Source organism: Electrophorus electricus, chromosome 24 (assembly GCF_041902795.1).
Source record: "Electrophorus electricus isolate QZ-2024a chromosome 24, ASM4190279v1, whole genome shotgun sequence".
NCBI classification, from domain to species: domain Eukaryota; kingdom Metazoa; phylum Chordata; class Actinopteri; order Gymnotiformes; family Gymnotidae; genus Electrophorus; species Electrophorus electricus.
Window position 1 is genome coordinate 13,430,750 of NC_137520.1, and position 12,649 is coordinate 13,443,398.

Sequence of the window (12,649 nt, forward strand, 5' to 3'; positions counted from 1 at the left end):
AAGCTAAATATTTAATCTAAACTTATTCATGGGAAAAGCTAAAGTTAAATATAATACAAAATAATACCTTGACATAAGGCCTTGGATTTCTCAGGAATTTTAAGTCATTTAAATTTCAGTTTGTGAAAAAGCCTGAAAATCATTAATATGAAATGTAAAATCAGTGTTAATGAAAAAAAGCAAACACTGTGGCACATCTTAGAATCACATGCTTTCTTTAACACACAAACACACACAATGAAGATATGCAGTGACCTAAAATAATCATTTGTGTATATTCATGCAGTTTAACAATCCTTTGGAACTTAAAAGAGGAATCTTCATGCTGTCTTGACCAAAAAATCTGCTTACCTGAATATCTTCAAAAGGTTAGTGTAAGATGGAGATGAAAAACAGTTTATTCTCTGCAGTACTGACTGGGAATGATGTCAGTGCAGTTACTGACACTGTGAGTTATCCCTACTGTCCCCGTTTGTAAACACCACCTGTAGTTAAAAGTCTACAACTGCTACATTACCTGCTAAACATTAAACCTGCGCATGCCACCTTGTGTGGCAGTAGGCATGTAGGATCTCTACAAAATAGCAGAAAAGGCAACAGTCTTGAACATAATATAAATCCTCTGCTCTTGGAGGTACTGAGCAAATAGTTTCCCAACAAAAACAATATCTGTAAACTCATTTTTGCAAAAAAAAACCCCAAACAAACAAAAAAAAAACAAGTGCATCAGATAAGAGTTAAAAGATTGGTTATGTTTTGTGGTTTAACAAAATCAAATGTTGACAGGCTGATAGTCCAAAGTGGATGAACTGGTTGAACCTTATGTTAAAAATGTGAATCAAGACATTGAACTAAACTAGCAAGTCCTCCGGAGTGCTCTCACTGTGGCACCTGCACAATGGTTCTGCAGGCGGAGAAGGAGACTAACTGCTGTTCACAGGTTCAGGAGTATTTAACACTCCTTCGAATGATTACCGCAATGGCTGAGCAACAGGTCAAACTAGAACCATCCACTCTGATTGGTCTTCACCTGCATCTCACAGAATTTTGGGTAATAGGTTGCATCTGAGCCCACATAGTTGGGTCATCACCAAAGTTCCTCCACCCCTTTGACTACATCTGTGGACTACAGGACTGTGTGTGGCATGAGCCACAAACACACACAACTAAACGTTTTGTCTAATAAATTGCTGAGCAATGCTAATATAGGAAATGTGTCACTTATATGAAATAACAAAAGATCAACAACTTAATAAACCAGAAAGAGAAAAGCGTGCAGGAGTACAACTGAGGAAAGCCCCTGTCCTGTCCAGCCAGAGAGGCAGGCGGGACCCGCTCTCTGTACCAGCTGTGTTGCCCTCAGTGGCCAGTCATCTTCTAACACTCATTGTTAGTCCAGCAGTCCAAGGATTTTGGGTGCAGAAGCTGTAAGTTATAGGATGTAGTATGAAGGGTTTAGGGAGCAAGGTGATGTGGGAGATGAGGAGGGTTCTTGCTGCCGCCTGATCAGGCATGGCCAGGCTCTGTATACAAAGCAGAGATACAGACGTGGGTAATCTGGCTCGGAGCCAGTGGATTTTGTGCCAAAGCAGCCAGTTTTGAAGCATACATGCATTTGGTGAGGTGTTATTGGTAAGACAGCTAACCTTTCCACTCTATGTTTATAAGGCCTGTGTCTGGAGTTCCAGCAGCTCGCCCCGGGTTTTGTGCTGAGCCTCGGCCTCTGGGTGGCAACTGCCCTTTAGAACAACCAGTCGCTCGGACCAGCTGGGCATTCGTGGGAACAGCATGAAGTCATACAGCAGGGCACCTATAGCTCCGCCCACCATGGGACCGACCCAGTACACCTGTCAGAGAGAGAGAGAGAGAGAGATGCAGAGATAACTGAGCATATTAAGAATTCCACGTAAAACACCTTAAGCTTTATTCATCCATGCTGTTGTAACTAACTCCATCTCACCCAGTGGTTTACGAAGTTCCTGAAGATCATAGCAGGTGCAAAGGACCTTGCAGGGTTCATTCCAGCACCAGTGTAGAACATCTGCAACAGATTTTAGCTCTTAAAACACACCAACCTGCTTACTTATCCAGCCAAGTATGGTGGAGGAGCACACCACAAGAGCTGCAGGGTCCGCTCACCCCCAATAAATGTCCCACGAGGACAGAGAAGCCGATGGCCAGAGCTCCGGAGCCCACCTGGTCGGTGCGTCTCTCGTCAGTCACGGCGAACACACACACCACCAGTTGCAGGGTGAGGAACACCTCCATGGTGGTAGCCATTCCAAGGCCAATGCCTGGCTGCAGCTAGGGGGGGGAAGTGTGGTGACGAGAGTGAAGTCAGCATCAGCGAGTCTCAGTCCACTGTGGCAGCTCGGGTGTTCCGCCAAACTAAAAGCTCAAAAGGAACCCGAACCCGCAGTCGGTGCACTAAAGTCATAGGAGATACACACTCATATCCATCATGCCAGTTGTCACTTGGGACTGCAGTGGTCAAGATGTCATATTTTTACATTTTAAAATTTTTTTTAATTAAAATATAAATGCCAGAAAAGGGCACAACATTTATATGACTGGTTCTATCCTAAACCATGATTCAATGCTTCAGTTTATCTAGATTTATAACTGTACGTTGCGTGGAATTGTTCACATCTTCATTTGTCCATTTCAGAAAACATAATAGCAGAAGATTTGCCAAAAAGGGACAAAACATCTCAAAGTGAATCCAAAGTGAATAACTGTCAAACTAATATCAAACACTAACAGCAAACATTGGAACAGAACAGCATGTAAGCAAAGAGTGTGGAGGGCCATGCAGAGGCCCATTGACTTACTGTATTAAGAGCTAGGTTGCCTCTCACGTTGGCTGGCGTGACTCCGTACAGCACGGCTGCCCCGGCCAGCGCCCCCAGACACTGGGCACACATGTAGAAAAAGGCGCGGAACACGGACAACCGGGAGCTGACCAGGTAGGCGAACGTGACAGCCGGGTTGATGTGGCCGCCACTCACGTGGCCTAAAGTCTGGACAAGTGTGGCGGCGGCCAATCCGAAGCAGAAAGCCACATAGAGTACGTTGTGTGAGCCCGGGGTCCAGCGCAGAGCTGCGCCGAGCCCGAAAAACACAAAGATCACAGAGCCGTAGAACTCGGCGAACACCGCCCGCCAGAAAGACCTGGAGCGCAACTCCCACATGGTCGCAGTGTGTAGGGACACAAGCTCAAAACCTCAAACTGAGCTAGGAGGTAGAAACAGTTTCAAATAAACCAAGCCACTAAAGCTGAAAAATCCCCACTAACCTGCTATGTTTAAGTGTCCGGGCATTAAAAAATGTAGCAACAATTAAAATAAAGATAAAAGCACAGATGCCTTTCAAAGCCACAGATGTCTTTGTGCACAAAGGGTGAAAGCATTCATCCTGCCCCATGCACGCCTGCTACTTTTGCCATAAAGCTTTATATGTGGAGTTGATGATGCAGGTTGGTATTAAGGGACACGGGTAGATAAACGTCAAGCATGTCCCCCGGACATTCAGCCTCACTGCTGGGATAGGGGTGTCCACAGGAACATTTATAATTCCCTCAGGCCACTATGATGTCATAATCTCCCTGAAGCCTTGTGGGAGGGGCTTGTGGACGCGGCATAAATACAAAAAAACATTTTTAACTCTTTTCTCACCTGTATGTCTAAGATGTACTTGGCTATGACACAAAGCCACAGATGAGGTACTGTACACAGTGGAGGGAAGTTTGGGCAGGGCAATTTCATTTTCACTTCGGCTTTAGAGGCATATTTTGTTTCTTACACTTCCACAATCTATGTCCTCGGTTTAACCCTGCCGAGTTCCCACTTATAAGCCTGGCACAAGAACATAAAATATGTCAAATCTATTACTGCCCTATTCTATTTCTGCCCTATATGATACATTTTTCAAATAACAAACTAAATGTAGTTGTACACTAAAACATATCTCCAGTGGCAGTGTAGTTTAGTTCAGGACTAACCTTTGTTTTAAAAAACAAGCCCTAACTATTAGAGGAGATATTGTAATCAGAATAATAACGAAGATTTCATACTAGGGGCCACTGTGGTAGCCTGGTGTGTTGTGTGTGGCTGTGGGGTCGTCTGTGTCCTCTGGCTTGAGCTGAACAAGCATTTGGGCCCCTAAAACTATCCAGTACTTTCACAGAGGATTAAGTGCTGACAAAAAGAGACCAGTGGACAATTCATCTCACTGTGCAGATGGGCCCACAGATATGACACTGCACATGGACATGGAAATGACAAAAACTAAATGCTGCTTAAATATGACTGACAGTACTTTGTTTAGTCTTCAGAAGCCTGAAAGCACTTTATATGTTGCATGTTTAAAAAAACATGATTTTATTCTTTTCTGCCCTGACTTGTAAAACATCCAAGGCATGACAATGAAAAACACACTCATGTGATTAATGGGGATATCAATAATGAGTTTTTTAAAAAGACAACAAAAAATGTGATTTTTAAGAATTCAGTCACGCCTTTACTATATCTGCCACCCAAAACAAAGTAACACCAGAGCCACAATTACACACCCATTCCCTTTCGTTTTAACATTAAATTGGAAAGAGTGTGTCTTTTACAGCACAGTACCCAGGCTGCCAGTAGATCAGGATGCCAGTTTGTTCTGTGCAGAACTGATTAGATAGATCACATTGTGTGTGCTAGCAGGGCTGTTGTCCCAAGACCCAATAAAAAGCTCAAAAATCCATGTTTGCAGAAGAGGAAGGATGGCAGAGCCTGCCGCTGAGCCTCGGTCCAACTGAGAAAGAATACCGCTGTACTCATGTGTTTGTCTTTTTCATAATAGGTGGAAGCAAAATCCTGGCAACAGCAGTAGTTCCTGTTGCTTTAATAGTGTTGCTTTTGCTAGAGGACATTTAATATCTCCATTAAGCAGTGAAAGGTAGCAGAACAGTCAGGTTTCTGTACTGCACAACATCTGCACCAACATAACAGACTAGTGAAATCATCAACAGTATCAGGTGGAGAATTACAGCCTCACGTTATTAGATGCACCACTACACGTCTCTAAAGCCAGCTGGCTGATCGTAAAGGAGTTCTGTACCTGGCTTACACTGTTCCACTTTATTTGTCTCTTTCATGAGTGACCAGAGTGCATGTTAGCTAGATGCTTTTTACATACCTTAATGCATCAAAGCAAATACTCATGTATGTAAATATTTAGGCATAAATTGATATTTGTTTAAATACACATAACATATCCAGAAATCAACTGTCCTGTTTTGAAAACGGATCACTTAAGTGAAGAAGCCAACAGAAATGTGGCACAGAGCACAAAAGAAGTCGCCACCTGCTGCACCATTAGTGTACTGACAGAATACTTAGAAATGACTGACAACAGTACTGGGAACCTCTGGGTAGACACAGGCTCCCTTTACCTAACAAAAATGATCCCTCACTGCATGCTGCATGCCTGCATCTTCACCGTGGAGCAAAGCAGCACAAAGATTCTTGTGCTTCGGATGTAGATACACAAACTTTGTGGGTCCAGGAGCTGCAGAGGTAACCACTTTGTATATATCTACTGTGTGCTGAATTCACACCCGACCATCCCGTTCATGTGTCCATAAGCCACCTTTTGTTGGTAGTAAGCCCAGGCCACAGTGGAAATGGGTTAAATTTGCTTGCATGGGGACTTTTCTATTACTTTCCCGTTTTAGACTGCTGACAATCGCCAAATCCAAAGCCCTGGACTTTGGACTTACATCATGTGACATTTACTGGTGGCTGCATGGCTGCAGGCATATAGATTGCAAAGGGACTTCAGCCCGACTCGTCTCCATGGTGAACACTGAAGCCGATATGTGATACTGGAAGCAAGATGAACACAGTTAACACCGTTTCCTTTATTCAGGTGCTGTGCATTTAAAAAACACTGCTCATGCGGAGTTTTTTTTTTTTTTTTTTTACCGGAGCCCATCATTCAAACTGGATTTCCAAGGTGTATGCAATTTATGCAATACAGAACAAGGTAGTGTCATAGACTGTCAAGCAATTAAAGAAAGAATAAATAATTTTACACGCTAAAAGTGGCAAACAATATTTATGAAAGTGATTAGTCTTTTCACTTTTTTCTATAAAGTGCAGTTCACATGAGGTGAAGAATCAAATTGCTTTGTGGTCATCAAATTAACCGGTGTATGTCCTCCATATAGAGGACATTTTTAAAAAATCTGTGATGTGATCTAATCATTCCTCATGTTTGGAAGTCGTCACATCCGTGTTGGCATAATTCTTCAAAGACTGCATCCCAAGCAGACGTTCTGGAAGGTTGCAAAGAGTGTGCACTGCCTCCCTTATGGCGGAGATGAACAGAGGAATTAGAAAGATTTTGGCCTTGCTGGTTAAACCCAGAAGCTTCGTGCCATCCCAAATAGCACACTGGCCATGCTGCAGTTTTAAAATCTCATTTTTGTGATTAAAGGAGTGCTCGTGAGCGATCTCCGTGCACCCTTACTGCCGGCTTCAGTGAAGACAACAATGCAGCAGCAGCCAGTCAACATGATGTGACCAATCAGAGTGAACTATTGTGTCAAGCAGTCTGAGCATCACAACTGATAACAGAATATTCAAATGATAGTTAAACGCATTTCTCTACTAGTTTATTTTTAGTTGTTAAAGATTAGTTAAGCAGTGCAAACGCAAGGAAAAAACAGGCAGCATTATGCAATGGTTGTGATATTCATGTGTATGTGCCTAACAAACGCTTCTATACCACACTAGGGGCCTGAATGTTGCTGACCACCAAATTGTGGACTTTAAGGAGGACCGCAGTCCCTCAAAACATGCTTAAAAGACTTTTGTGGTTAAATATATGTCTAGAATCTGGATGTAAATAACAGTAGTTTAAAAAGGAGTTCTACCACGTTCTGATAATTATTTCCTGGTAGAGAAAAAAAAAAGCTCTCGGTTTAAATTTTAAATTGCTGCAATATGTTCTGGTTTGCGTCTATGCAAATCGTTCAATGAGAGCAGCTTTCAGGAAAGCAGACATTTGGCGCCCTCTGCTGGACTATCGCCTTGGTGTAACAAAGCACGTCACTTTGGCACCATCTAGTCACACATACAGGACTTTCCCACTACATCTACATTACATTCCACGGCACTTAACTATTGGCTCAAATGCACTAATTGTCCTGCAGTTGGACGGACTTTTTTAAAGTTGGACATTACGCAGCTTTTTTTCCCTCCTTCTTTCCTCAATTTCCTAGTTGTCAAATATCTGTAGGAACCACACACAACTATTTTTGTTTGCTTGATGTGTTATTAAACAAATGTGTGAAGCCATGATTTAGAGACAGTTTATTAGAAATATGTAGACAAAATCCCACTGCATTTAACAAACTGAAGTTCCTCAACCTGTGGTAACAGGTTAGCACAGCATAATAAACATTTGTTTGTTTTAGTCACACTTGTATTGATATTTGGAGTGCAAACAATTTGGTCAGCTATTGTTAAGTTACCCTTTTGTTCTGTACAGCCGTGAAGCTTGCATTGTATCACTTCACTTTACATAAATGGAAGATATCAGTGCTCAAATGCCTGCTACACTTTTAAGTGTGACGAACAATAAATGATAAATTTAAATCATTTTGTAAAGCAATGTGTACAGACAGGACTATGTACTTTAAACATATCTGATTTCATGTCAATGTGTTTCATGGACAAATCCCCATCTAGAATGCCTTGAAAAGGTGTTTACCAGTAAAGCAGAAAAAGCAAGTTCATCAGCTTCAAACGCAGCTATGTTTAAATCCAGTAAATGTTTGGCTAGCAACTGCAGTTGAACAAAGAAGTACAAGCCTGAGAAGAAGAATAATTCTTTCACCCACACACAGACAAAACAAAAACAAACTAAAAAAGCTTAAATTAACATCAAAATATAAATGAAATTTACAGTCTGAACCAGAAATGGGGTCTAAATGTGAATTTTTATGCATTTTCCAAACACAAGGAATTACAATGTGTATGCTATATAATGGACCACCTCACAGATACCAAAGGTCATCACTGCTCTACCCACCCCACCAATGAGTAAACGGATGATGGCCAGAATACACAAAACATTAAGAACTTCAAACTGTCCATGCAGAATCAAAGGTAAAGACAGCACTGATGACAGGACAGCCATCAACACAATGGTACTATTGTTGTGACACTGTTGGAAAAAAGCTCCAGATGTAGGCCTTTTATGTTTGTTTGCTGATCTGTATGTGTGTGTGTCTTTAATCATTACCCACTCATAACTAGCCATTTTCTCCAAATAACAGTTAAGTGACGATCCTTGTTTTCTGCCATAAGGTGACATCTTTTGCACATTCACTCCAGATCAGGCATCTCTGTAAACGGTTCAGAAAGAAAATGGTTATTCATCTCAATTTATAGACACACAATTTTGTGACAGGCCACTACATGTATTACTTGTTGAGACTATTCTCAACGGTACCTTGACACTGACATGATAGTAGCATGTATGTGGGTACTAAGCTGCTATGAGTTTATCAGGCACTTCAGTGTGACCAGAGATTTTATCCATCATGCTCATGGCTGGGTTGAATGTGGTCTGCCAGCCAGACATCCCAGGGAAACAACACCACACCCACACCCACACCCACACTTCTGGCAGAAGATTAGTTCTAATAAGAAACAACAATCAACAATGCAGACAGACTTACTCTCATCATCACTATCTGGAGACTCTTCCTGCATTTTGAAACAGTAAACCACAGAAAAGGTTATTGTGAGGAGTTATTCAGCATAAAGATAGTGTATGCTTCAATGAACACTAATTACACTATGAAAGTCCAATAATGATCAATTATTTCCTTAAAAAATACACTTTTATTATATACATATATATAGTACCAGTCAAAGGTGTGAACACATCTGACTGAATGTATGTTTTTAATAGTAGAAAAAGCCATTTTAATCTAATGGATCATGCATAAGTTTGTTTCTAAGAGAAATATAATTTGGGAAAAGTCTTAGCCTATGTATAAATTAATTTATAAAACACACAGGCAAAAATTTTTAGATGCACCCTCAGCAAATAGATTTTCTTTCAGAACTTTAGTTCCTCATTCTGCATATGTGAAATTGTCTGATGGAAAAGCATCAAAGGTGACTGCCTCATGAAGCTGGTTAAGAGAACACTGGTGTGTAAAACTGTCATTAAAGTACAGCGTAGTTACTTCAAAGAATCTAAAATCTAAGAGTAAGTATTTTAGATGCTATACCACGGAGATTGATTTAAAATACTTTAACTGGTACCAGGTAATTAAAATCCAACCATTTGACTGAAATAATTTGATCAGACAAACAACAGATATTTAAACTTGGTGTGGTGAATTTAAAACACCATTAAGTACACACCTGAAAGATCCTAATATTGTGCACAAGAATTTTCCTAATACTCTCCCTAAAAGAAAGAAGTGTGTAAGTGTGTTTGATGTAATGAAAGCCCTACATCATCTGCACCATCCATGTCAGGCAGATCATCTTCCCCTCCCATGTTGTTCATCATCTGTAGAAGCACAAAAAGCATTCATTCCTGCTCCTCTAGGTAAAACCTCTCACGGCAAAACTATCTGCAAACTCACCTCTGAGAAACGGTCATAGCTGGACAACTCTTCATCTGAATCGTCCTCCCAGTCTTTCCAATTATTGAAGTCAACACTGAGCCAATTACACTGAATAAATGGATAAAATAATTAGCATGTTTTGATATGAATTCCATACTTTACTCATTCAAATGTTAAAATAAATTTTAAAAAATCCTCACCTTTGTTTTATCTTTTGTTAACCTTGGCCATGATTTACCAGGTTCTGCTTTTCTTAGACAACAAAAAACAGACCTGTCTGTACGTTTGTGCTTTGAGTCCTGCAAAAGATGTGAAAATTATTCTTACTACATTGCACAATTATGCAGCTGTCATCTAGTCAAAAAAAATATCAGACTGTTTCTCATATACTTACATTTGGGTCGATGGCCTCAAAAAGACCTACTTCATTATGATATTTAATGGTATCAACTCCACCTACACAACTGAACAGAAAACATCTTACATAGAATGATGCAAATATGCGAAAATAAATAAATAAATAAAAAAACAGTGATGAAAACCTTGTGTTGATACTTTCAAAATGAAATTTGACAACATACCTGAAATCAAGCTTTGATTTCTCAAATTTCACTTCAACATCTCTGCTGTCTTCTACACAGAATTCAATAAAGACAAGGTCCCGTCGGTCATACCACTTAGCGGTTGCTGCCTGCCTATTTAATAGAGAAATGTTTTGTTTTTTTTAAAAAAGTGCTGAGTAGATCACTTAAAAAGAAGCCAACTCTTCTCACTAAGTGGATGCTGGTGTTCACGCAGCCTAGCTAAAGTGCACAAAAATTGTACACAGGCCAACTTGGCATCTTGGACAAAGCTACAGAAAGGCCTAAAGTGTGAATGCAGTTCAGCATTCTTATCGATATGCAAAACAAAGCACATCTTACTGAAAAATAAAGCACCTCCTAAACTGAACTGCGGTGATGTGTGAACTGGATGATTAGGCGATAGTCGACGTTACCTTGGCAACACTAGGTACCGCACACCACACCAGCAATCACCCCAATGCCCAGCTCTGCACCCAGCTAGCTAAGCTGGTTAACGTGCACACACTGACTTCCATAACCTTGGATATATAAACTGCCAGGCCTGGTCAGTTAACCATGTAGCTATGTAATATTTAGCGGCACTATCTTATGGTCAATCTAGATCGCCAATTTCAGTAACTAAAGTTAGCATTTTCCATTAAACTAGGATAACTCGTTAGCCAGATTGCCACAATGCGCCCGATACTGCAATATCATGCCATTGTAAGACGTAGGCTAACGATATACAGCTAGCTAGATAACCTAGCGTTAGCAGGCAATGACCATTCCTAAACATACGCAGTTCAACTTGAGAAATAAACATTTTTGTAGAATCATAGCACAGCTTGCACGTGTGAAATCGGTCTGCAAGACGGTTCAGAAAGGCCGCGATTACCCGGAAACCAAATTAATCACCAATTCAGCATCACCAACGAGCGGCCGTTAGCTAACCTAGCTAATCTAATTTCTCGAATTTTCCAAGGAATTGGGAAGCAGTGGTGCAAGATGAAGACATAAATGATTTAGGGGTAATTATCTAAGGGGTCACTACGGCATGGTAGCTGGCTAAGCACAGTGAACAGACGAGGAGAGATAGCCTTAGGCTAACGTTTACTGTAAGATGCGTTAGCTAGGTTAGCTATCCCGAGTGTCGTCACGGGCATAGCCAGCAGCTATTTGCCTCCCAGTGACGCCTTTAGTTTTAATTAAACATTTGTGTCGTTTCAGATAAGTAACCCTCTAGTATGTAACATTAACGTCTTATTCGAATAGTACTAGCTTTAATGACAGGCTTGCTGGCGTTTTGAGCTAGCTAGCCTAGCCTAGCTGACTAAAATCGGCGTTAGTCGTTAGCCAGCATTAGCTAGCATCGGCGGGCTAGCCCTAGCCAACTTAGCGTTTATTTCGCTAGTGGAACACTTACATGTCGATATCAACTTTCCGCGTTCACCGAGTTAGTTTCTCTATCAAGTGCCCTCGTCCTTTCTTAGAGATCTGTCTGCGCTTAATAAACGCGAAAGACAACTCGCGTGTAAACGTAAGCTAACGTTAGCGAAGCCTGCGCGGGATCCTCGCGTGCCTCAGCTGCGGTCTTCGCGCGCGGTGACACTGGCTTCTGGCGTCTTCCACCGCGCGTTCGGGGAACACGCGCGTGCACGCGGCGACTCTGTGTCCATAGTAACAGCCGTCTTCCTCTGCCTCAGCGACGAGGCAGTTACTGTTCTTGTGCCCTCAGGCTGTGGCAGTTAATCGTGTTAATCTGAATTCGCCTGGGAACGTCTTACAGCTATTTGTAAGTTCCATCAGGGCATGATAACGAAGTAAATAAGAGAGAGGTTGGATTGTCCACTTTTTGATAAAGTATTTGTATATAGATCTCAGGTTTTTGTACAGGACAGGCTGTGACACGGAGCTGACAGGAAGAGTGTTAATTAATTAAGGGGGTATTCATTGGTACAAACATTGGTAGCTGGGCAGTGGTAGCTCAGTGTTTAAGATATGTGACTTGTAATCAGAAAGTTGCTGGTTCAAGCGCTGCCAGGTTTCCCTGAGTAAGACCCTTAAGCCTCAATTGCTCAAGTTGTACTCAGTCGTAGCTATAAGTTGCTTTGGATAAAAATGTAAGCTAAATGTCAATAGATGAGGTGAGGACCAACATCTGGAGAATTGCGCTATCCAGGTGTGCTAGCATCCACCTGGGAAACGTCTTGGATACTGGTTGTCCATCCAGCTGTGCAACCTGGACTCAACTATCAGTGGTCATAACAATAGTGTTCATAGCCTTGTATTCTGGTATCACTTCTCTCTTTCCTCTCAAAGGCCCCCGAACAAACAGTTTATAATCAATTGTCTCTTTTCCTCACCCAGAACCAGCTGCATGATCCCAATCAGTTTGCCTGCAAACCGGCACATTCTATAGAAATGGCCCTCATAGCAGTGACAGAGA

The 12,649-nt window shown here is 41.5% G+C and overlaps 2 protein-coding genes across 2 annotated transcripts; both read right to left on the reverse strand.

Moving 5' to 3' along the window:
* Nucleotides 1-194: 194 nt before the first annotated feature.
* mipa (major intrinsic protein of lens fiber a) lies at nt 195-3,855 on the reverse strand. Its single transcript, XM_027021331.3, has 5 exons — nt 2,832-3,855; nt 2,140-2,304; nt 1,961-2,041; nt 1,647-1,847; nt 195-1,523 (listed from the first exon to the last, which is right to left on the reverse strand). The coding sequence occupies exons 1-4, from the start codon at nt 3,189-3,191 to the stop codon at nt 1,662-1,664; spliced, it is 792 nt and encodes a 263-aa protein (XP_026877132.2). The 5' UTR covers nt 3,192-3,855; the 3' UTR covers nt 195-1,523; nt 1,647-1,661.
* A 3,491-nt stretch (nt 3,856-7,346) lies between these two features.
* On the reverse strand, nt 7,347-11,826 carry ptges3a (prostaglandin E synthase 3a (cytosolic)). The gene is made up of 8 exons (XM_027021357.3): nt 11,627-11,826; nt 10,222-10,335; nt 10,035-10,104; nt 9,841-9,939; nt 9,659-9,748; nt 9,526-9,582; nt 8,735-8,762; nt 7,347-8,398 (listed from the first exon to the last, which is right to left on the reverse strand). Coding segments are annotated over exons 1-8 (480 nt in total). The 5' UTR covers nt 11,629-11,826; the 3' UTR covers nt 7,347-8,378.
* Nucleotides 11,827-12,649: the final 823 nt, after the last annotated feature.